The sequence below is a fragment of the Oculina patagonica genome, chromosome 1 (genome assembly GCF_052425735.1).
Source record: "Oculina patagonica isolate OP01 chromosome 1, crgOcupat, whole genome shotgun sequence".
NCBI classification, from domain to species: domain Eukaryota; kingdom Metazoa; phylum Cnidaria; class Anthozoa; order Scleractinia; family Oculinidae; genus Oculina; species Oculina patagonica.
In genome coordinates, this window is record NC_135758.1 from 35609684 (window position 1) to 35632275 (window position 22592).

At 40.7% G+C, this 22592-nt stretch overlaps 2 protein-coding genes across 2 annotated transcripts in view; one reads left to right on the forward strand and one right to left on the reverse strand.

Moving 5' to 3' along the window:
* LOC144666885 (short transient receptor potential channel 4-like) overlaps nucleotides 1-22592 on the reverse strand; it is a 92557-nt gene that overhangs the window by 25120 nt on the left and 44845 nt on the right. The gene's annotated exons all lie outside the window — the stretch shown is intronic.
* On the forward strand, nucleotides 20589-21672 carry LOC144650235 (histamine H2 receptor-like). The gene has a single exon (XM_078509890.1). It carries the CDS (start codon nucleotides 20664-20666, stop codon nucleotides 21657-21659), a length of 996 nt encoding a protein of 331 aa, XP_078366016.1. The 5' UTR covers nucleotides 20589-20663; the 3' UTR covers nucleotides 21660-21672.

Below are 22592 nucleotides of genomic sequence, written 5' to 3' on the forward strand. Positions count from 1 at the left end.
GCCATTTCTCAACCAATTTTCTTTGATTCTAAAGAAAGAGATTTTATGAAGCGGATGGAAACCCCAGAAGCTGCTAAAATTTCTGAAGCAGCAAAAGATAAGACATGGAAACCTTTTCTTGCAAAATATTCAAACGCTGACCGAACAAAATTTGTTGCACAGGTTGAGTTTGCATACAACCACACAGCAACGGCAGACATTTATTATAAGGCAGGGCAAGGCCATTTGATAAATGTTTTTGGCTCGGACAGCAAATATTGGAGCCCAGAGATGAAAAAAGCACTGGGGGTGAATCAAATTTCAGGCGGTTTTCCACAACAGCTGACGCCAAGTGGCGCAAAAGGCTCATCTTTGCCAATTCCCGCGGTTGGATTTCACGAAGCAGCCCCGAGTTTGAAAAAAATATTTAACAGCAAAATAAACATCTACGTCACACCAGACCAATATTTCACAACGAAATTAAGAGAGATATTTCAAAAAACAAAACTGAAGCATACATATGCATCAGGAAAAGAGTCAAAATGGTGGCTTGCCGGCCCTAACATGAGCTACTGGCCGCAGCAACTAAACGTTGCGGTCTGGTGCGCGACAACAGGCAGTGGGATCGGTCGAGAGATTTTCGATGAAGAGCACTCAGCTCTCAGCTTGCCGCCGGTTGTGCGAAATTTTTACCTTTTTCACGTTTATTTCACAATCAGGCGAATATTGTTTCAGATGGGTGGAATTCAGAGCGTAAGCGCCTTGCCTGGCGATCCAACATTTAGCCAGTTCGACAACAAGGACGACGTGGCTTCGTACAAAAGAATATGCGCTGAGTTCGGTGTCGACCTGTCAAGCGATTTTCGTTTCCCAAGATGCGCAAACCACGGACTTGGTGACGTTTATATCTGGATCACAAATATTGGTCCAAAAAATTCTGGAGCAAAATACTCCGATTACGATAAATTTTCGGACGAAGGCGGAACTGCAAGCAAAGATAACTTGATTCAACACATCGAGCCGGGTGACGCTGCATATGCACAGGCAGACTGGTTTTGTCCTAACGGCACGGAAGGGCTGACTCAGGCAGGTTTGTCGAGAGTAAACCAGTCGATAGAGGCTTTTGTCTACTGTATTCTGGGTTCGCAGGTCAACGTTCGAAGTAGCATACTTGGCACAGGCGGCCGCGCAAAGGAAGCGCAAAGTGAGTTCCTTGTGCTGGTTGAAGACGCTATAAGGCAACATGATCTGGAAAAGTCGGTCCAAAGGTACCAACTTGCCATTGACGAGGCAAAGGTTCGGCTCAACCTCGCCGTCTGCCCGGGTGCCTGGCTGATGCCAGCTCGGATGGTGATAAACACAGAAAGCACGGTAGGCTACAACAACCAGCTGAAGCAGGCGGTAGCGGGAATGACAGTTGGAGTAAATGATCAAGTAAACCAGAAAACCAAAAAAGCAGCTCTTAAACTGATGGCTGGAGGACCATCAAAGATCAACCCACCAAACAGCCACCCTTCAAATCCACAAGGCTTTGCAAAGCAAAAAAAAAATCTGGCACCCACAAGAAGCACCGAAGGTGCTGGCGCTGAAAGCGCATCAGAAGTAACACCAAAGAGCAACGCGCAACGCGTGACAGCGGCAAATGCCGCAGGCAGTGATACACACGAAATAAACAAAGCAACTGTCGCTGTTGGTGCGGTTGGAGCTGCAGCTTTGATTTACACCCTTATGCGTTAACGTCTCTTCTTGATGTATCTTTCAACAAGAAAAGCAACCGCAGCAAGGATAAGCAGCCATGTGTGCTCTGCAAGAAAGCCAATTACTTGACCAGCGGTTTTGAAAAGAAAGCTCACAATCTAGCCGATGAGACCGGGCAGAGCTGATGCCACCTTTAAGCCAACATCACTTAAGCCTTTCCCCAACGCTTTGCCGGTAGCCTTCAAAGAGTTAGTAATTGCACCGATAACAGCACCAATCGTGACACCTGCAGCAAGATTGCTGTAACTGTCACGCCATATTTTTTGAAGATCTCTTTGATCCTCTCACGAAGTGGAAGCGCTCTTTCTCTTTCGGCAATCTGCGTTTGCAAACGTCGTAGTTCCTCGTTTCTTTCTGCAACTCTTTCTTCTGCGGCCTGTTTGTCAGTGGGGGAGGTATTTTCATCTTCAATAATTTTTTGGTCTTCCTCGTTTTGCCCCTTTAGCTCGGCTTCTTGCTCATTAAGTTCGTCAAAAGTTCTTGTTTCGTTGAGCCTTTTTTGCATGGTGTTTCTTTCCCTCTCTTTGGCAGCGAGGCCTGTCCTTAGTTGGTCGACTCGTGCTTGTTCTTTTGCCTTCTGCTTTGCTTGTTTTTCAAGAGCAGCAACTTCTGTTTTTGCGTTTTCAAGATCCTTTTCAAGATTTTTTTTAAGTTGCTTAAGTGGCTGTCCAGCTAACAGCGGTCTGGCGACTTTCGGGTCGCAAGTAAACCTTCCCTTTATTTTTTGTGACAGAAAAGGACTTAATGTGAAATGATTAAAATCGATCTAATTTTTTCCAGAAACTTTTTCTGTGCTTCGCTACAGGACAAAACGTATTTTACCATCTGAGAGCGGTTTTCAGGGTTATTCGATGGCGGAAATTCGGCGATTTTAAAAGCCGCGTTTCTTCGAAACGGATAAATATCGCTAAATTTTAAATAGTACATTACATTAAGCCGCATTTACCTTGTCTTATCAAGGAATATCGAATTATTTGATGAAAAATTAAATTAGCTTAATTAAATCAAAGACAACGCGGTTTGCGGTTTGTATTCTCGCATGACAGATTCCTCAAAAGTAAAAGCTAAAATCTCCAAAGCGGTACAAAAATCACAGGTAAAATGCACTTCACAGCAAAGATCTAACCCTATTCTAATAGAAAATAAATTAAAAGGTCCGGGTATCGTTCTACTTTGGACGCGAACAAACGTTTTTAAGAGCTCATTTTGGCAATATTTACATTAGATTGCTCGTCTGACGGTTTATGCCCAGCGCATGTGATTAGATAGAAATATTTTATCCAGCAGCTCAGAGTCTTGCTGTACATCCTCGAAAAACGAGTACTTTTGGTTTTTATGGCCGTTTTATATAGTTTGTATAAATAAAAACAGCTGAAATGCCATAAATAGGAATCGTTCGTCCGCTCGCACAATATGCAAATTTTGCTCATTTCCAACAGGTTGTCGATTTCAGCAAAGTCAAAATTATCTCAAAGATTAAAACTTACTTTTTCTCAAACGTTTTCCTTCTTGAGTTTAGACACTCGGCAACTGGAGGCCTTTACCTTATTCTGACATAAAACAAACTCAAAGGTGAAGGTATCAATTTGCTTTGCACGCGAACAAGTGGTTAGGAGCTTCTTGGTCAATATTTACATCAGAAATACTCCTTCGACGGTTACACGTAATGTCCAACGCAAACTGTATGACTGAATAGATTTATTTCTTAACATCTCAGATTCATTTTATGCCTCTTCAGAATAACAAGCATGTTTTCTTCTAAGCCTTTGTCAGTTTCTAAACAAAACATTAAAGCGAAAAAAATGCCATAAACAAAAATTCTTGATCTATATTATTTACAGCGGGCTGTCGATTTCAGCTTTGTTTGTTTACATCGCAAAAACGATAAAGCTCTTCCCTAGGGAGGGAAAGTGGACAATACGCAAATAAATATCCAGATGCGCTTTTGATTTTTGGAAAAAATATCGAGCTCTAAGAAAAAGTTCCCGTGCAAGGGCCGGAGATTTAAAAAAATCCTCCACGGCGGAAACGATAAAGAAAAATATCAAGAAATGAATTTTACATCAAAATATCAAATTCATGCAACTCCCTCTCCGTTTCAACAGTAATGTTATGGTCCACCCCTATGAACATGGCAAACACCACACTACTTGTAGCTAAAACTAATTAATTAACAGAAATTACTCGGTACTTGAGCTCACCTACAATCACAAAAACGATCTTACTGCTGTTTTCGTGACATGCGTTTTACACAATAATTCCACCTTGCTCCTGGTTTATGCATTTTGTACCTTTTTTTTCTCTTATCGTTAAAACATCAAATTTAATAAACTGTTTTATCATATGACCCGTACGGACCCGGGCGCAATTTCCTTGGGAAACCATATGAGCAAAAGTCCCGTATGAGGGCCGTACGCCTCGCTCTAGCAGGGCCGGAAAAAGCCGTACGGCCTACTAGAAAAGCGTACGGCCCCGCTACTGCCGCGAGATGCAGGAATTGGAACCAGTTGATTCCACAGCTTTGAATTCAGATGAACGATAGTTAAGATTTTTCTAAAAAGCGAGAATGTCCAACATGTTAATTAAAACTTTACTATCTAGAAAGGATGTTGTTTACAGGCGCAGAAATTAAAACAAAACGTGTTTAAACCTGGCAAATGATGAAGAAATACTCCTGACCGCATCAATAAAATCGAAATAAAAGCCGTAAAAAAAAATCGGACAAAGACGTATCCTGGTTTGAAGTCATGATAAACATTAAAGAAATAATGCAAATGCGAAGTAAACTCAAATTTCTCTTTCTGCTGCGTAATTTTAAAATCACAACAAACAAAATGCGAGTAAATGTTTACGACTAACCTGATCAATGACACAGTTCCCCGCTTGTTTTCACGAAGCATTTTAAGCACAATTTGGACATCAACTGTAATGCAGAGCTCAACATCGTCGAGGAACTAACGATCGCGAATTCAAGGACTAAGCAGCAACAGCAGACGTTCATAAATCTTACGATCCGTGGTAAACAAAACAACTTGAAGCCGAAGGGAAACGAAGCGAAGCAAAATCCTGAACTGCCAGTACAATCCCTTTCCAAGTTTCATAGATTAAGATCTTATGTTGTTTTAACATCCAAAATCCTTCTTGGTGGAAAATTGATTAATCCTCTCGTTCAAACCAATTGTGAATTTCAGCTCAGAAGAGACGTCGCTAAATTGTTCAATCTGTAGAAATTCAGTCTTCGCTGAGACGAGCACGACTGGCCGAAACGTCGTGCAAATTCTTTGTTGTAGTCCTTCATAAATGTTTTCTACTAACTGCAATCATGTACGAGGAATTTAGGCGGATTTAAATCTTCTTGGAATGGAGCTAAAGCTCGGAGATTTCGTTGACAATTTTACCAGAAGTTCAAAAACTTTGTACGCACATCGCAGTTCAATTGCACTTTACTGGCTTCCCAAACAAATTACGCGATACCATTGGCTTTTCAAAATGCGCGCGAAATGGGCCGCCGCGTCTGCATCGATCCACGAAAGAAAAACAAAAAAATTCAGTGGTCATATGATAAAATGCTTATTGACTGAGTTAGGTCGGGCCGGACGGGAAAATATTTGGCTCTCGTACGTCCTGACCTCGAGCCAAATATTTTCCCCTCCGGCCCTCCCACTCAGTCAATAAGTACATATTATTTTTTTCTCAAGCATCTCAGCGGTCCGGAATCCTCAATCCTCAAATCTGATTGGCTAATTGCACGCGCTCCAGCGGTCCGGATTTTCCCATCCGGACCCCGCGTACGGACCGCTCACGGCGCGAAATCATTTTGCAGCTTCGGACTAACAAACACATGAAAGTTTTGCTCTCCAACCTTGAAATATCTGTTTACCAACCGTTGTAAATTTGAAAGGACAAAAAAGCAGAGGAATTAAAGGCCTTGAAGTTCTTCAAAAGGCGAGTATTCATTTCTTTTTCAACAAAATCGAGTTGTAGTTTACCGTTCGTAGTTTGCCGTTGTTTGTGCATTTCACAATGATTTTCACGTCATTGCGGTAAACTTCAACGGTTTTTAGACTCCATCTATGAGTCAAACTGCCTTGGTTAGCCGTCACTTTTTGCTAAAACAAAACACTATTTACCATCATTCAAGGAAATTAGATTCTTTGATTAAAAACGGACAAATAAATTATCACGATATTGTGCCGTACGTAGTAGACACTACCGCATTTCATTCAGTTTGGCACTGTTTATCAGAATAAAATTCTGCTGGGAATTAATAATGCAGAGATTATTAATTTGTTAAGATACATACAAGTGTGAATAGCTTGTAAAACTGCTTTTCCGTCAAAGAGTATTTTGGAGTCAGAAAAATAGGCTTAACACCCTGCGAGCAAAGTTTCTTTCAAGACTTTTCAAAATATTTATCGGGAATTGTCCGGGAAGCCGAAATCGATTTAAATGGTTTTGTGGCATATTTGTGCTATATTTATGACTGCATTTGCTTTTCTTGATTCTCTGGAGTGTAAATTAAATATGCAAAACATTTCTTGAGTACGGTTCATTTTTAACGAAGCTATTTTATTCGTATTTAAAAAGCAAACAGCATTCTTCACTCTTGCTAACCCGTTGAACGAGTCGGACTCAACATTGAAATCAAATCCGCGCGTATACAACAAACATTTTGCGACACGATTTTTCTCGGTTTCTTTTCCAAAACAAATTACTGTAGGAAAAAAATAAAAAAGTTATTTGCCGGCCTAGGTCGGTCCGTATTGGGAAAAACTGTACCCTTGGTCTTGAGCACGGCCCTCGGCCTGCGGCCTCGGGCCGTACTCAAGACCTCGGGTACAGTTTTTCCCAATACGGACCTCCCGGCCGGCAAATAACATATATATCTTTAACAACGACTCCAAATGAGAACATGACCGCGTGCACAACTTTTTCCCTTTGCTCATTTACAACTATCGGCAAACAAAGCTTACAGGGCACACACTTTCCAAGTTGAATGAAAACATTGGGCTTTGAAAATCTTTTCTTTTAAATTTTATCACATAGAATGCCAGTCCATTTATTGTTTCCAGCTTTGTTCAAGGGTGCACAAAAAAGAAAAACAAAAGAAATCAAATGGAGTTAAAAGTTTGGTAAATTAAATTAAGAGAAGTTTTAATTTTGGCAACAGATAGCATTTCTCTATGGGAAAATGTAAAAAACGGAGAATACTTCCCTCCTAGCTACATGTTAACTATAAACATCGTAGATGGATGGGGTAGGTGCATGATAAACTGAAACTTTAGTCCGGTTTGAGCTGTAAAAGGAATGAACAAAAACCGACGCAAAATCGAAAACATTGAAAAGTGTCAAATACACTGAGTTAATTAAGCGCAGGTAATTTTCAAAACGCATAAAACTTCCTTAATCCTTTATATAGAATTTGGTTAAATAAGACAATGATGCGTGATTTGAACTATATTATCCCCGTATTGTGTGAATATTGTCATTAGAGAAGACATAAAAAAGAATGGACAAAATGTTGTTTCTTGCTATTACTTACGTGATCCAACAGGAATAGCAACCTCAAAAACTTCCATCACTTCTCATGCAATTTTCACAGTCACGACTCTGTCACTTTTAACACTTTTCTGCTTACCCTTGTGATCGGGATAATGGCATGCTGTGCGGCCAGTTTGATTTCCCCAGTCTTTGCCAAGGTTCGCGCGATGTCTTGGGCACACAGACATATTTTCAACTTGTTGGGCAGTTTTACTAAAATAGCCAGCCCGTAGTAAAATAAGTTCACTTTCTGAAATGTCTTCTTTTGTTAAATGACATCTCCTCAGGAGAGCCGTAATATCACTTTTGCATTCACTTATAATTAGAGGCACCAACTTGCTCTCTCCTTTAAATTCCCCACATTCAATTTCATTCTTCGCCGACATGAAACATGCCGTTGAAGACGCCATGTCTCGCACTCTCGGGTACATTGCGTGACAACAACACATCAACATTGCAAATGACATCATTACATTGGGAAGAAAACTTATTAATAAAAAAAACAAAACAAAGTGAAAATCTGTCTTTTTTTACGAGCCTCCAGTTGCCTGTGTCAAAACTCAAGAATGACTAATGTTTAAGAAGAAAGAGTTTAAATCTTTGAAATTTTGACTTGCTGAAATCAACAACCCGTTATAAATAAGCAAAAATTTGCATATTGTGCGAGCGGACGAACGATTCCTATTTATGGCATTTCAGCTGTTTTTATTTATACAAACTAAAACGGCCATAAAAACCAAAAGTACTCGTTTTTCGAGGATGTACAGCAAGACTCTGAGCTGCTGGATAAAATATTTCTATCTAATCACATGCGCTGGGCATAAACCGTCAAACGAGCAATCTAATGTAAATATTGCCAAAATGAGCTCTTAAAAACGTTTGTTCGCGTCCAAAGTAGAACGATACCCGGACCTTTTAATTTATTTTCTATTAGAATAGGGTTAGATCTTTGCTGTGAAGTGCATTTTACCTGTGATTTTTGTACCGCTTTGGAGATTTTAGCTTTTACTTTTGAGGAATCTGTCATGCGAGAAAACAAACCGCAAACCGCGTTGTCTTTGATTTAATTAAGCTAATTTAATTTTTCATCAAATAATTCGATATTCCTTGATAAGACAAGGTAAATGCGGCTTAATGTAATGTACTATTTAAAATTTAGCGATATTTATCCGCTGCGAAGAAACGCGGCTTTTAAAATCGCCGAATTTCCGCCATCGAATAACCCTGAAAACCGCTCTCAGATAGTAAAATACGTTTTGTCCTGTAGCGAAGCACAGAAAAAGTTTCTGGAAAAAATTAGATCGATTTTAATCATTTCACATTAAGTCCTTTTCTGTCACAAAAAATAAAAGGAAGGTTTACTTGCGACCCGAAAGTCGCCAGACCGCTGTTAGCTGGACAGCCACTTAAGTCTGCGCGTTTCTGATTCATTTTCAACATTTGACCCAAGTTGATCAATCTTGGCTTGAGCTCGCTCGATTTTTATTCTAAGATCCCGCACTTCTTGGGCGGCTTTTTCTTTTTGTATGCCAATTCTTTCGGCCTGCTGTTGTTGACTTTCAGCTTCCCTTAAGCTTTGTCGGGTTTCTCGTATTTCTTCATTGTCTTGTGCGATCAGAGATTCCGCTTCTGGCCCAAGGGGGGCTTTGAACTTGTCTGTGAATTTTTTGAGAAGGCCAGTTCCGTCTTTTTTGAAAATTTCGGTCTCGCCACCTTTTGAGCCAAATGATACAATTGTAGTCTCATTGCCACTCTTTTTGCTAAAACCTATTGGGCCTAATTTTGTAAAGTTCACTTTGGGGAATTTTTTTTTGATAAAATCTTTAGCTCTGTCAATCATTGCCGGTTTGTCATCTTGATGAATAAGGCTTCCCAACAAAGGTATTTCAATGTAGGATGTATCAGGCAGCCCGCTCTGTTCGTGTTGCATTGTTTTCATTTCATATTGTTCACCCCCATGGTATTGTGTAGATGCTTCCTGGGGATAAAATGGTCGGGTTGTGTCAACCTCTTGTTCCTCATCATCATTATTAACACCGTCATGGTCAAGATCTCGGTCCAAATCAGGGTCTTCGTATCCAAAATCACCACCACCTGTTGCCATCGCGTAATTTTTATATATTTTCAAATTAAACTTTTCAATTTAACAATAAAACCTATCGAGAGATGGCTGCTGTTCAAGAAAACCTTCGACCAGGACGCGTCGAGAAAACCCTCGGCGCACTGAAAGCCGAGCGCGCTGTAAAACGAATCACTTTTGACCGCACTGAAGCCAATCCAGAGGAAACGCTGTATGTTTCGGTGCCAAAGCTAAACGAAAACGAGGTCATTGTGCCTGGCTCGCTGGCGCTGCGCTTCAACATTGACTTGACCAAAGGCCAACCCAACAACTTTCTGTTTGACAACGTCAGCCGAGCTCTCGTCGACAAGCTTGTTGTAAAGTACGAAGGCACCGTCTTGCAGGACACGGTTGGCTATGACATCTACAAAATATTCGAAGATTTTTTCCTTTCGCAGGAGGAGCGCGACGACAGGGTGCCAGAGGGCATTCAGAGCGTGGACCTCAAAAAAATTCGCTCAGATGCTGGCGATAAGAAAACTTCAGGAGTCGAAGCAGAAAAAAAGTTGAATGAGCTACATGGAAATAAATACCGGATCCGTCTGGATCACCAGATTTTAACTGACCACGGGGCATTTTATCCTCAGGCTTTATTCAATGATCTTGTGTTCGAACTGAAGCTCGCTGCAGCCGAACATGTGGTCAGAGGCTCAAAAGAGTTAGAACTAAAATACAAGCTGACAAACATCCAGCTGCATGGAGTACGAGATGATAAGAAGCAAGGAAATTGCAGATGAGGCGTTCAGCGCTTACTCGGGCGGCAAAGAGTTCGCTTACGACCACATCCAGCGGGACAAAGTGGCGACTTTTGCAAAAGGCTCCGACACACGTCTGAATCTAAGGGTCAACACGCAGAGGAGGTCCCTGAAAGGTATCTTGCTCCCATTTGTTGAGCAATATGTCAAAGGTCAAAGGCGCTCGGAAAAGTACGTTAACCCGGACATAACAAAAGTTAGCGTCACTGTCAACGGCTCGCCAAACATGCTGTGCAACAACGGCATCGAAGGAATGGACCTTTGGGAAGAAGTTAAAAGATTCTTCATGAAAGAAAAAAATAAAACGCAGCACATGACCCTGCAAAAGTTTTACACAGAAGACAAGTTTGGCCTTCTTATTGATCTGCGTTCCATGGCTGACCACTCGATGCACGGAAGCAGCACGCGCCTTGTAAACACAAAGGACGGTGTCCAGCTTGAGCTTGAGAGGACAGCCAGCGGCTCAGGTAATTTGAACTGCCACATTTACGTAATCAGCGACGCCCAGATGAACATAATTGGCAGGCAGTTAGAATCTGTGCTCTTATAATATACGAACGAAGTTCCGACATGGATCCTGCCAATACACCCTTCAACGCTCTCATTGTTGGACCAACGAACTCAGGAAAAACAAGATTCGTGGTCAATCAGCTTTGTGGCCCTTTCTGTGGCAAGTTCGACTACATCGTGCTCATCTGCCCGACGTTCGCGCACAACAAGACTTATTATCGCTTTGCTGAGCATGATCGGCGCTTTAATGTTATGAGCAGCACGAGGTTGAATCTTGGTTAAGGCTGACAAGATTTCTTTTTGAGGGTACGAACACCCTTATCATCCTCGACGACTGCGCTGCTTCGAAAGATGTGAAAGGTCGAACGGGGGAGTTGGTGAATCTTGCTTTCTCTGCTCGCCACGCAGGTTTGAGCGTATGGGTGTTAACTCAAAAAATGACAAGCATTACAGCCTCATACCGCGAAAATGTTGCGGCAATCGTTTTCTTTTACGCCCCCTCTGCCAAGACCACGAAGGCAATTTTTGAGGATTAGGCTGGCGAACTTGCCTATGAGGATTACAAAGAACTCATTTCAAAGCTGACAAAAAATAAGTTTTCGCATCTTGTCTATTTCTCATCGCCACCCTTACGGCACAGAATTTTTTTATTGAACATATTTTTTATAGTAATAAATGGCTGACCCTTTCGCAACTTCTCCTTCCGAGAGCTTTGCTTCGCAAAACGCTGCAAGTGAAAGCGACAAAGTCGCGGATTTGGCTTCTGTAATGGAAATGCTTGAAGCTGAACCAGGCAGTGCCGCAAGTGGCACCAGCGTAATTCAAGCGGCAATGCACTCCTGCTTTACGAGAGAAGCTTGCGATCCTTCTTTCAACAGGCAAGTCTAAAGAAGCAATCGGTGTTCAGCTAACGTACGATCAGGTGAAGCGTTTGACAAATAAAGAAGTTGAAAAGTACTTCAAGAGATATGAGGCATACGTTGGCGCCAAGACAACGGAAAATCTTATTGACAGCGCACTAACTTTTTTAACAAAAGCAGCAAGTCTGTTTGTGCCCATGAAAAATATTGAAGCTTTACAAAAAGAGCTAAAAAATGACTATATATCAACAGCGAGCTTTCCAATCTTGTCGGCAGTTTGTCTTTCAATTACGGCAAGCTTCTTGCTCCTGCTTCTGCTGCTTTGATAACAGCAAAATATATTGATTACGACTCTGCACTTTCATCAAAAAAACAGCCAGCTCTTGGTAAAATCGCCTCTGAGAGCGAAAAAGGCGCTAGCGCCGCGGAAATTTAGATCTCATAAATTTACTGAGTAATACTAAGAAGATTTCTAAACAATACTGAGAAATTTCTAAAAAATTAATGAGCAATGCTTAGCAATTGCTTAGCAAAACATTTTTCATTTAAATATTATTTTTTTCATAAATATAATGGCCGAGCTCGAACAACGTGAATCGCAAACCCCGATTGCTCAAGAAGTACAGAACCAAGTTACTTCAACAACTCCTGCAACAAAGCCTGCCAAAACTCCAAAGCGAGTAGCTTCTGGCAAGCTTGCAGCTGAAAAAACAAAACAAGCTCGTGAAGCACAAAAACAAGCTTATATCGAGGCTGCTGCCATAATTGCAAAAGAAAAGGAAAAGAAATCTGCGTCTGCTAAGCGAAATGTAACTCCGCCCGTGGCACCAGCTCCGACCGAGGCTGCGCCGGAATCCAGCGGTCTCAGCACAAATCAATGGATCTCTTTGCTAAGTATTGGCGTTGCAATTATTACAACTTATGTCAAACGTGAAGACATCAAAGCCTTTTTCAAGAGAAAAAGCGTCGAAGGTGCTCCCGCTGACTCTCAAGTTACACCAGAGAGTGCAAGAGATGAAAACTCAGTAAGAGCGAGCTCCAAAAGCGCTTTCAGCGCGCCTGCGCCATCGAGAATCCCGCAACCAAAAAGAGGAATCCGTCCGATGGATTAAAAAAATTCTTTTGAAGTTTTAAATGTTTTATAATAAAATGTGGAAAGTCCCTGACATCCAACAGTTTATGTTAACCGTTGCTGCAGTTTCAACGGTTAGCTTGGTTTGGATAAATTTCACGGAAAAGTGCATCAAAACAATCGTTTGGATTGCAAAAAAACCCCGATCTTTTCGTGAAAGTGCGCGAAAGCGCTCAAGAAGAAGGGGAACAATGAATTTTCAATTTAATATTTTTTTATTATTTTATACTGAACCGTCATGTCCGACAACAAGCTCGTGAAAACACTCATGGATGCCGCCACCATTACGGGTCTCGCCGCCGGAATCGGCTGGGCTGCCAAAAAAGTTGTGAAAGAAAACTTTACATCCGACCCGAGCAGCAGTTTTATGAACTACGTAAAGTTCACGGCCGTCATGGCGGGCAGCGTTGCACTAAAACAATATCTCGAGGACCAGAAAATTCTCCCCGACAATTAAAAGTTTCTTGCATAATATAAGCACAAAGTTCAACCATGGCAAGTATCGCGATTATGGCTGGCGGAGCTATCTTGAACGCTGCTGCTTTCATTGGCGGCAACTACCTTGCTCGAGCTTTGGGTGGCGGAGATGACGCCGCTTTGAAAGAAAAAGAAAGACACGACAAAGCTCTCGAGGCTTACCAGGCAGCTTACGCGAGGTACTCTCGCGACCGCACCAAGCTCCTCGACTGGATACAAACCAACGCGGAAATAAAAGAGCAGGCCAAACAGAACTTCACAAACACTGACTACGCTTTCAAACTCTACAACCAGGCACATCCTGACAAACAAATTATTTTACCAAAGGAGCCAAAGTTCTCTGATTTTTATCAGCCAAGCGAGCAGCAGAAACAAGGTGAACTTATTTTCGTTGGCGCTGGCGCGCTTGCACTTGGGTACGCTGCCTTTTGGTTTCTTTAAACTTTTCTTTTTTTCCTTGTATACACGCATGGATGCAAAGATCTCGAAAATCTACCATAGCCCCCAGGGCTACTGGAAAGGAATTGCCGCGATAAAAAAATTAGCCGAGGCCGCCAAGGTTTCCGAAGATGCTGCAAAAAAGTGGCTCGTTAAGCAGGCCCTTTGGCAGATCTACCTTCCGGCACCACGATACGTTCCTCGCCCAAAATTCGATGTTTCTACTCCAAACGCGGTCCACCAGGCGGACCTTCTTTTTCTGCCACACGACAAACTGCCACGTGGGCGAAAAGTTTACAAATACGCGCTGACTGTTGTTGACGTTGCCAGCCGTTACAAAGAGGCCGAGCCTTTGACCTTCAAAGATTCAACTGAGGTCGAAAAGGTTTTCAGACAATTTACAGGCGAAGTGCACTAAAATGGCCCTAGATGCTGCAAGTTGACCCCGGGCGCGAATTTATGGGCGCTGTTACCAAAGAAATGGAAAATCACAAAACTTATATTAGACGCGGGCGTGTTAACATCCACAGAGATCAAGCCATTGTTGAAGGTTTTAATCAAACACTGGCAGAGCGCCTGTTTGGTTATCAGTACGGTGTCGAGATGAACCTGCCATCTGGTCAGCGGTCGACAGCGTGGGTTAAAAGGCTACCCGAAGTTGTTACAGCTCTGAACAACGAAGTAACCAGTCTTACTGGGAAAAAACCTGCTGCTGCAATCAAAGAAAAGTATGTTTCGTCAAAACCGTCCTCAAAATATACAAGACCTGTTGGCAAGAAAGAAAAAAAAAATTCCCTCTTTCGTTAATGTGCACTTTCTCTACCAGCCTGGCGAGCTGGAAGGCGGCGTAAAAAGGGCTACAGATCCGATTTGATCATTAAAAGTCTACAGCATTGAAAGGTCTGTTACTAAACCTGATCAGCCGGTGCTTTATTACTTGCACGATGGCCCCAAGCGCGGCTTCGTGCGTGAAGAATTGCTAGTTATTCCTCCAAATATAAACGTTCTGTTTATGTAAGCTTTGCTGCGCAAAACTTATACCCGTAAGCATCTGTATGTATCCCATCATCTGCTATCCATCGCTTTGAGTCAAAAGGCGACAGCGAGACCTTGTTGAGATGCATTCCGTAAATCTCATGACCCTCGCTTCTAAGTATGTTCATTCCATGCCATAACTGCTTAGTGCTAAAAAGCGTTTCCTTGAACTCTTCATGTACAATTTGCTTCTTAACAACGCTCTTTTTTACACCCTTCGCTTTTTTGATATTTTTTTGGTCCACAGTTTGCGTGCCGCAAATGATCGAGTACATTTTGGGTCTGAGACAAACACACTCTGCTATGGGGGTTCCTGCGCATTCGTCTTTCATTTTTCCCAATACCTTTTTGTTTTCGTATGATCGGAGTGGATGCTCTTTCGGGTGGTCGCTTGTATCATACAGAGTTTTGTTCCATTCCATGTCTTCGTAGATGTCATCTGTTTCGATCCCGAGCAAAAGGCTGTCTGTGTCTGTGTACAAGAGCTCGCAACGTGGGCCGTATACCTTTTTCAGATGGTTGTAAAAGAAATCGTACATCAGGTTCTTGCTGTTGTCAAGGATAGTCATCCCTGTGTAGACAGGCTTATTGAGAAAAAGCTTGCTTTTGCGCATGTCGATTCCGACCAGATCGTTTGAAAACAGAACGTGTCTTGAGTACAATGGACTGGCAACCAATTTTCTTATTTTGTTTGTTTCATTGCTTCGCACTATTTTTATGTCAACACGGTTACGCAGGTTTTCCATTGTTTTTCCGAAAACTGAGTTATTCATGAGCTTGTAAAAGTTCTTTTCAAAGTCGTTTTTCGCTTTTTTCCTGAATTCTGTGTTCATCCGGATGTACGACTCCATCCAACATTCCTGTTCGAACTCCAACACCCTGTGCAGACGCTTCAGTTTCATTCCCTGTTTCAAATAAAACTGCAAGTTTCGATAAAGCACAACATAATTACTTTTGTCCTCAAGAGTCAACACAAGCTTTTCGCTGTCCGGCGGATCCAGATCGAGGTTTTTTATTAATTTTTTTTGCTAAGGGGAAAACAGGTCCTTATTTATTTTCTTTTTCTCAGGAGCTAACGGGTAGCTGTTGTGCTCTTCGTGGAGTTCTGCAGGGTATTCGAGGTCAACCTCCAAAATCCAGCCGGTTTTTGCAAACTCCTTTTTTCTCATTATTTCTTTTTCATTCGGCATTTCTCTTTTCCATTTAAAACCACTTTTTGGCAGTGGCTTGCTCATTGCCCACCCATAAAGGTTGTTTGCGTCAAGGTACATTACGTATTTTTTTGGCTTGCTTGAGTCATAGCCTTCAACATAAGGATTGTTTGCCTTTGCGTATCTCTTGCTCACCATCGAAATCCCTCCACGCAGTCCTCTTTCGATAAAAAGGTGCATGTCAACTTCTGTAAGCAGCTCCAGCTCAACTCCTGTCTTTTTCAAGAGTGCATCCCAGGAAAGGCCAGGCGACGTAAAATAATTAGCAGGATCCAACCCGTACTGCTCAAGGCAGATTTTTCGAAAACTTTCGAAAACGTCTGCCAACAAAGCGACGTCTGTTTGAACGTACAGGTCGTGGTAGTCGCCCAGCGTTTTGCAACCAAAAGCTTCCTATACCCTCTTTGCGTGATCGTACTCTTCGTCTGTTATATGATCGTCGTTAAGTTTGCTGTAAAACTTTTCTTTTTCAGGCAAACTTGTTTCGGTAAATCTCTCCCATGAGTCCATGTACTCGTACGGATAGATCCCCTTTTTGAAAAGAAGTTCAAAATTTTGTGAAGAAAGAGATTTTGTTACTTTTAATGACTCCTTTGGTGTCGCACTTACAAGTGAATCAAGGCTTCCTTGAAGAAAGTTTAAGCTGTCAATAAAACGCAGACCACCTAATGAAAATGTGATGTATTCCTCCATGTTGTTGGCAACACATTTCACCTCTTTTTGTGTTGCTTGCGACAGCTTTGACATCTTTTGCATTAAATGGTGTGCATCATAGCCCCTCAGGTTGTGAAATACAACTGGTATTTGGTCTGTTTTTGGTTTTATTCGCATTTTCAGGTTGCATGCGTTGTGCGCGGCTCCGCGGTACTTGCCTGTTATGTGGCAATGATCTTTGACAGAGTCTTTAAAGTTTTGCTTCATCAAAGGTTCTGCGCAAAACAAACATTTTTCCTGATTGTTTGCAATCCATTGGTCCATTTTGTCTTTTTTTTTTCTTTCTATTTTTGGCCCAACAAAATTTATTTATTTTGAGTGAAACGTAATAGTAACCTTTGTGGCTTTGGCCGCAATAACGGCCTGTGTCATGGTCCCAAACAGACAATGAGTCTAAAAAGAGATCTTTTATCAAAATTTTGTCGCAAATGTGGCATCTTGTTGCGTTTTTGTGTTTTTCCCAATCTTCTGCCTCCATCACAAGTGGCTTTGGTATTGCCAAACTATTTCTTATCAAATTCTCTTCCTTTAGAAGTTGCTTCAAAAACACTTCGACAGCGTTTTTGCCTCTGTAAACCACTGGCCGTTTATTTCTTCCGTCACTCCTTACAACTGTGTAAGCAAAATTACATGCCTCGTGCTGTTCTGTCTTCTCGGTGTAGCTTTTTTGCTTGCTCTCTGGCCCAAGCTCGCAGCCTGAAATCTTTCTGACCAAAGCCTCAAAGTCGGCATATATCACGTATGGCGCCCTCATCTGTTTGTGATGATTTTGGAAAGAAAGGGTGGTTTTCCCCTTTTCCGGCATCTCGATTCTTGTCGGCCTGCCGTTCACACCATCGCAATACTTGTTGTGGTTCTCTAGCAAGTCCGCTCTTGAAAAACCTGTCAAGCACAACATGCAAAAGTGTTTTGCGTTGTGAGCTTTGCTCTGATCGTAAAGCAGAGCGCTTACTTTTTTTTACAAAACAGTACTGCTGAATTAATCCTGACTCAATTAACATAAGGTTAATACGAGGAATGTTTTTTTCTTTTTTGCTTATTCTGTGCACAATCACACGATTGTCTTCCCAGCCGAACACATTTATTGCGAGGTTGCTGTTTTGCGCCTACAATTCCGGATCCTTCATAGTTAATTCCGTCGTTAACAGGATATTTGCTTGTTCTTTGCATGTTTTTTCCATCACTTGGTGGAAATAAAGCAGCTCTTAAAGCCCACTTCAAACATTCGTTATCCCTGTTTTGCACGTTAATGATTGCTTTCTTTTTTGCCAAATTGGCTGGGAGAGGTAAGTAAGTTCCTCCGCGCAATGGCTGATAGCGTGCAACATTTACGTACGCAACAGTTATTCTTTCAAAAACCCACCCTGAGCCCCGCTCTGACCAAGCCTCAATTTGACCCTTTGATCTTTCAATAAATCTATCGAACTCTTGTTTTATCTGTTGTTTATTATGTTCGTTAAAAACGTGCGGTTCTTTTTCTTTAAAATAATGCTCCATCTCTTGTGTTACACCAGTCTCAAAATTTTCTTTTGTAAACTTTATTTTCATCTCAAAACTTACTTTTACGCTTTTCAAATCTCTTATTTCATTCTTTACCAAATCAATAAACTTTCCTTTTGTTTCCTTTTGAAATACAAAAAGGTCTTTGCTGGCACGGCCACCCTCTGGTATGGTCATTTTCCACACGCGTAGCCATTCGTTGAAATCGGATTGGATCAATAAAAACGTTTCGTTTCTTTGTGGTTTTCTTTCAAATTCACGAATTTCCTTCAAGAGTGCTAGCAAAACTTCTTGCGAATAACTTGCAGCAGTCATGTTGGCGTTATACAAAGAAAAAGCATTTGTTCAATAGCAATTAATTCTGGCACAGCAAGGCCGCTCGCGCCGCTCGCGATTTTTGCACACACATATATGATAGGAGTTTTGGACACAGGATTCTGGTGCAACGAGACGAGCATGTGAGCCATGGCGAGCATGCGAGACGAGGTGTGCCAGAATCCTGTGCCAAAACTCCTATCATATATGTGTGTATAATAATAATAATAATAATAATAATAATAATAATAATAATAATAATAATAATAATAATAATAATAATAATAATAATTTTTTTTTAAAATAAATAAAATAAAACTTTATTCAACACTCATAAAAATGACCTATGTACAATACTTCGTTAAAAAGAATTTTTAAAAAACCGAAATTCATACCTTTATAACTATTAGAAAGAAAGTCTCAATATTTCTTGAAATATAGTCCACGAAAATGTTCCTCTAAAAATGTTTCTCTACTAATATATAAAAAAGAAAAGCTATAATAATAATATATATATTTTTTTTTATGAATCTAAAAAATAATCGAAAATAAAAACAAAAAATAAAAAATAAATAAAAATATGAGGTAATAATAATAATAATAATAATAATAATAATTTTTTTTTATTTTTTTTTATAATTAACAAATAATAATAATAATAATAATAATAATAATAATAATAATAATAATAATAATAATAATAATGACTTCATTGCAGCATATCCACAGTCATTTGAAACCTGACTTCTATAACATCGATGTTATGTCTGGCTCACGGTAGGACACGAAGATATGATAGCAATTAACTTTATTATCACTCTGCGGCTAAATTTCCGGCAGCCGGTCTAGGTCATCAAAACAATAAATAACCGGCAGTCCAAATTTTTGAATTCTTGATAGACCATTATGATAATTATTAGATTTTTATATTATTATTTGATATTTAACACAGTTTAAAATATTTTTAAATTGTCTTTTTCTTAGTATCTATTTGCTTTATGTCCCCAAATAAGCGATTCTATTCTATTAATCAAAACAACTTAGCCAATCTAAATTGTGATCTGTCTTGTGAAAACGGTTAACAGGATAGTTTGCAGGCCCGTAACCAGGATTTTTCATGGGGGGGAGGGGGGTGCGCATGAGCGTCGCAGGCTCGATAACGTAAGGGGGGTCTGGGGGTATCCTCCCCCAGGAAATTTTGAAAAATTAGGTTATCTGAGACAGCATTTCGTGCGTTTTGAAGACAGTTTGTTAGGAAAAAAGGCAGGTAAAAGTGAAGGTAACAAAGACAATAATTCTGGAACATTTTTAAATTCAAATCATATTTTTGGAAACAGAACCTCAAGAACGTTATTTACAATTTACTTAGGTAACAATGACGGCAGTACATAGAAGAAGACATTTAAAAGATAGGTTTCTTCATTTCAGGGTCAATTGGTATTTACATAAATCAGCCAGAGTGTTTGTTGATCTTTTACCACTGTGGCAAGCTCCAACCTTGTTGGGTGCTTCCGAGGCCAACAAGTACCCAGTCTCCCCTCTTTTTGGTAACGCCTGGGAATATTAATAGAACTTCGAACTCGATTCGAAGGATTCGACTATGAAGGACGTTAGGTAGAATGTATCGTTGAAATCAACCTAGAATCACACAATTTGGTCCAAAATACACCACACGAATCTACAAATGGCGGACCTTTAACCCAAAGGACCATATTGAATGTAAATAGTTGAAGTACAGAAATACCGTTTCCCTTTATTTATTTTAATAATTTTTTCACAATGAGCGGACTTCCAAGGCTCGTGGGGGGATTGCAGACGCACCCATCGCACCGCCCCCCCCCCCCCCCCCACCGCCCTCCCTACGGGCCTGAGTTTGGCAGAAAGTATGTTCCAGAGAATTCTGGCTAACGCAAACTGGGAAACGAAGACTACATTGGAAATCTACGCCTTGAAAAAGAAAATTAAGCAATTTTCTCTTATAAAAAAAATCCTGCTCTAGATTCCATATGCGCTTACACTTTTGAACCACAATTATTTAAGAAAGGTGCTATGTTAAATTTTCAGAGCCTTCGCAAGCATAAATTGAAGCACAGTTCTGGCATGTTAACCAAGCATGTCTCCACGCATGTTTCTTGGTCCTGGAACATTGCTTAGGGGTACGGTTCGCGGAAAAGGATCGCCTAAAACTGAAAAAAATCGATGAAGTGTTGTTCGCTATTGTTTCTTTCGGTCAAAAACGTCGATGCAATCATTTATGAGCAAATAGGGCTTAAGAAGATCTCCCTATCGCCATTAGCGGCACGGATCTTTTATAGAAAGATGAATAACTCAACGAACGAAACTGCTGAAATAGAAGCGTGTGTATTTGACTTGGGATTTCGGATTCCAATATCCATTCTCCTTGCGGTGACATTTTTGCTTTCCGTCGCCGAGAACATTGTAGTTTCCGTGGCCATTAGTGTCGACGAAAGACTCCGTAGGCCTTCAAATGGCTACCTGTTCAGTCTGGCGCTGACTGATATTTGTATTTCGCTCGGGTTGATACCGCTGGAAATGACATACGTCTGGTCGTACCCAGAATGGTCTCTGGGTTCAACAGGAACGAATGTTTTGAACTCAATTTGGCTCTTCTCAGAAGCAAGTTCGTTTGTCACTCTGCTAGTGGTTACAGTGGACCGCTACAAGGCAGTTATGTCCTTGGTACGATACAGGGAAGTTGTATCTTGGGGTAGAACCTTGTTGATTATCGCACTCGTGTGGCTGTATGTCGTCTTTGTTGTTATATTGATGAGAGTATTTGCCTTTGATCGAACATCTGGAGCAACATATGAATGGAACGTTAATTATAAATTTTATTATGCATTTTTAGCAGTGCACATAGTTCTCCCATTGTTGATAATCTGTGCTTTGTACTACAAGATCTACAAGAAGGCTGTGGAGAATCGTCAACAAGTTTTGTCACATGGCCAGACACATCAGGGTACTCCACTTGTTTTAGATACTGTGAGAGAAACTAGACTTGAAGTTAAAATGGCCAAAACTGTTGGCTTTGTGTTCATGTTTCTGGTCATCGTATGGATACCAGTTTTGATTCTGGAAATTGTTTATGCAATAGGAAGTCAGACCTGTATTATAGAGCAGGTAGGTCTTGTCAGTGTTTGGATAACCTGTAGTAATGGAATCATTAATCCTGTGGTTTACTCTCTGAGGAACAAAGACTTTCGCCGTGCTATATTACAGCTCATTCACTGCAAAAGACCAAGGTCTGCTAGTACATTTAGCCCAGTAAGAAACAAATGGAGAAATAACTGTTAACTGAAAGTTGGTTGTTTGTGTTTGTCAACTATAGTACAAACCTTTTTTCAGCTCACTTGTTTTAAATGATATATAAAATGTTGCTCCAGAAAATATCTCTATTCCTTCCATAGAATGTATTTTTGGTTTGAACCTTCCACCTCTAGGCCTTTAGAAATTCAGGTCGAGTGAATAGCAGCTTAGCTTTATACTTTTCCTCAAACTTTGCTTTTTAGAATCCCCTCCCCCTTGGAATTTTCAGTGATCTTCTCTGGGGTGGGTATGGATATTTCTTGGACCGCACAGTAATCAGCTGGCATTAAAATCAAAGTTTGGCAGAATCTTCCGAACATGCCAGATCAACTGCAAGCACCTTTTTCTTACTGCAACATGACAAAAGCCATTAACCCAAACTGTCTGGCTAAAACCAAAGGAACATGCATGGTCAAACATCTACAACTTCTTCAACGCTAGACAGTTGTAAAAATGTTCGAATGAACAAAGTCCGCCAAATCAATCAATAGTGACCCATGATTATTTAATTTTAAATAATACGAGAGGATAAACCGTTTTTCAGTTATTCCGTTATTTAACCGTATTATGTCACAGATAGGACAAGCACGAAATGTGAGCGTCTGCCCAGTTGCGTTACCTTTGAGTTATAAGGATTTGGATGGGGGCCGGGAATAACGATTGTTTCTGTAACTTATTGAAATGAAGCTATGTAAATAAAAATTGGCTTACCTACCTAGCTGAGTGTTTTTTTTCTCTCCTGTGTGGTTCTCAAGCCGATTTATTGCCATTCTATGAGTTTTAGTGGAACCGGTTTGCTCTTTCTATATATTCTTATAAAGGAAAGAATATATAGACCATTAAAATATTATAAATTATTAAAGAATTGAATAGATCATTAAAGAATATATAGAAGAATATATAGAAAGAGCAAACCGGTTC

Bases quoted from the DNA above. Each gene is read 5' to 3' on its own strand.
- LOC144650235 (XM_078509890.1), top strand. From the start codon at position 20,664: ATGAATAACTCAACGAACGAAACTGCTGAAATAGAAGCGTGTGTATTT.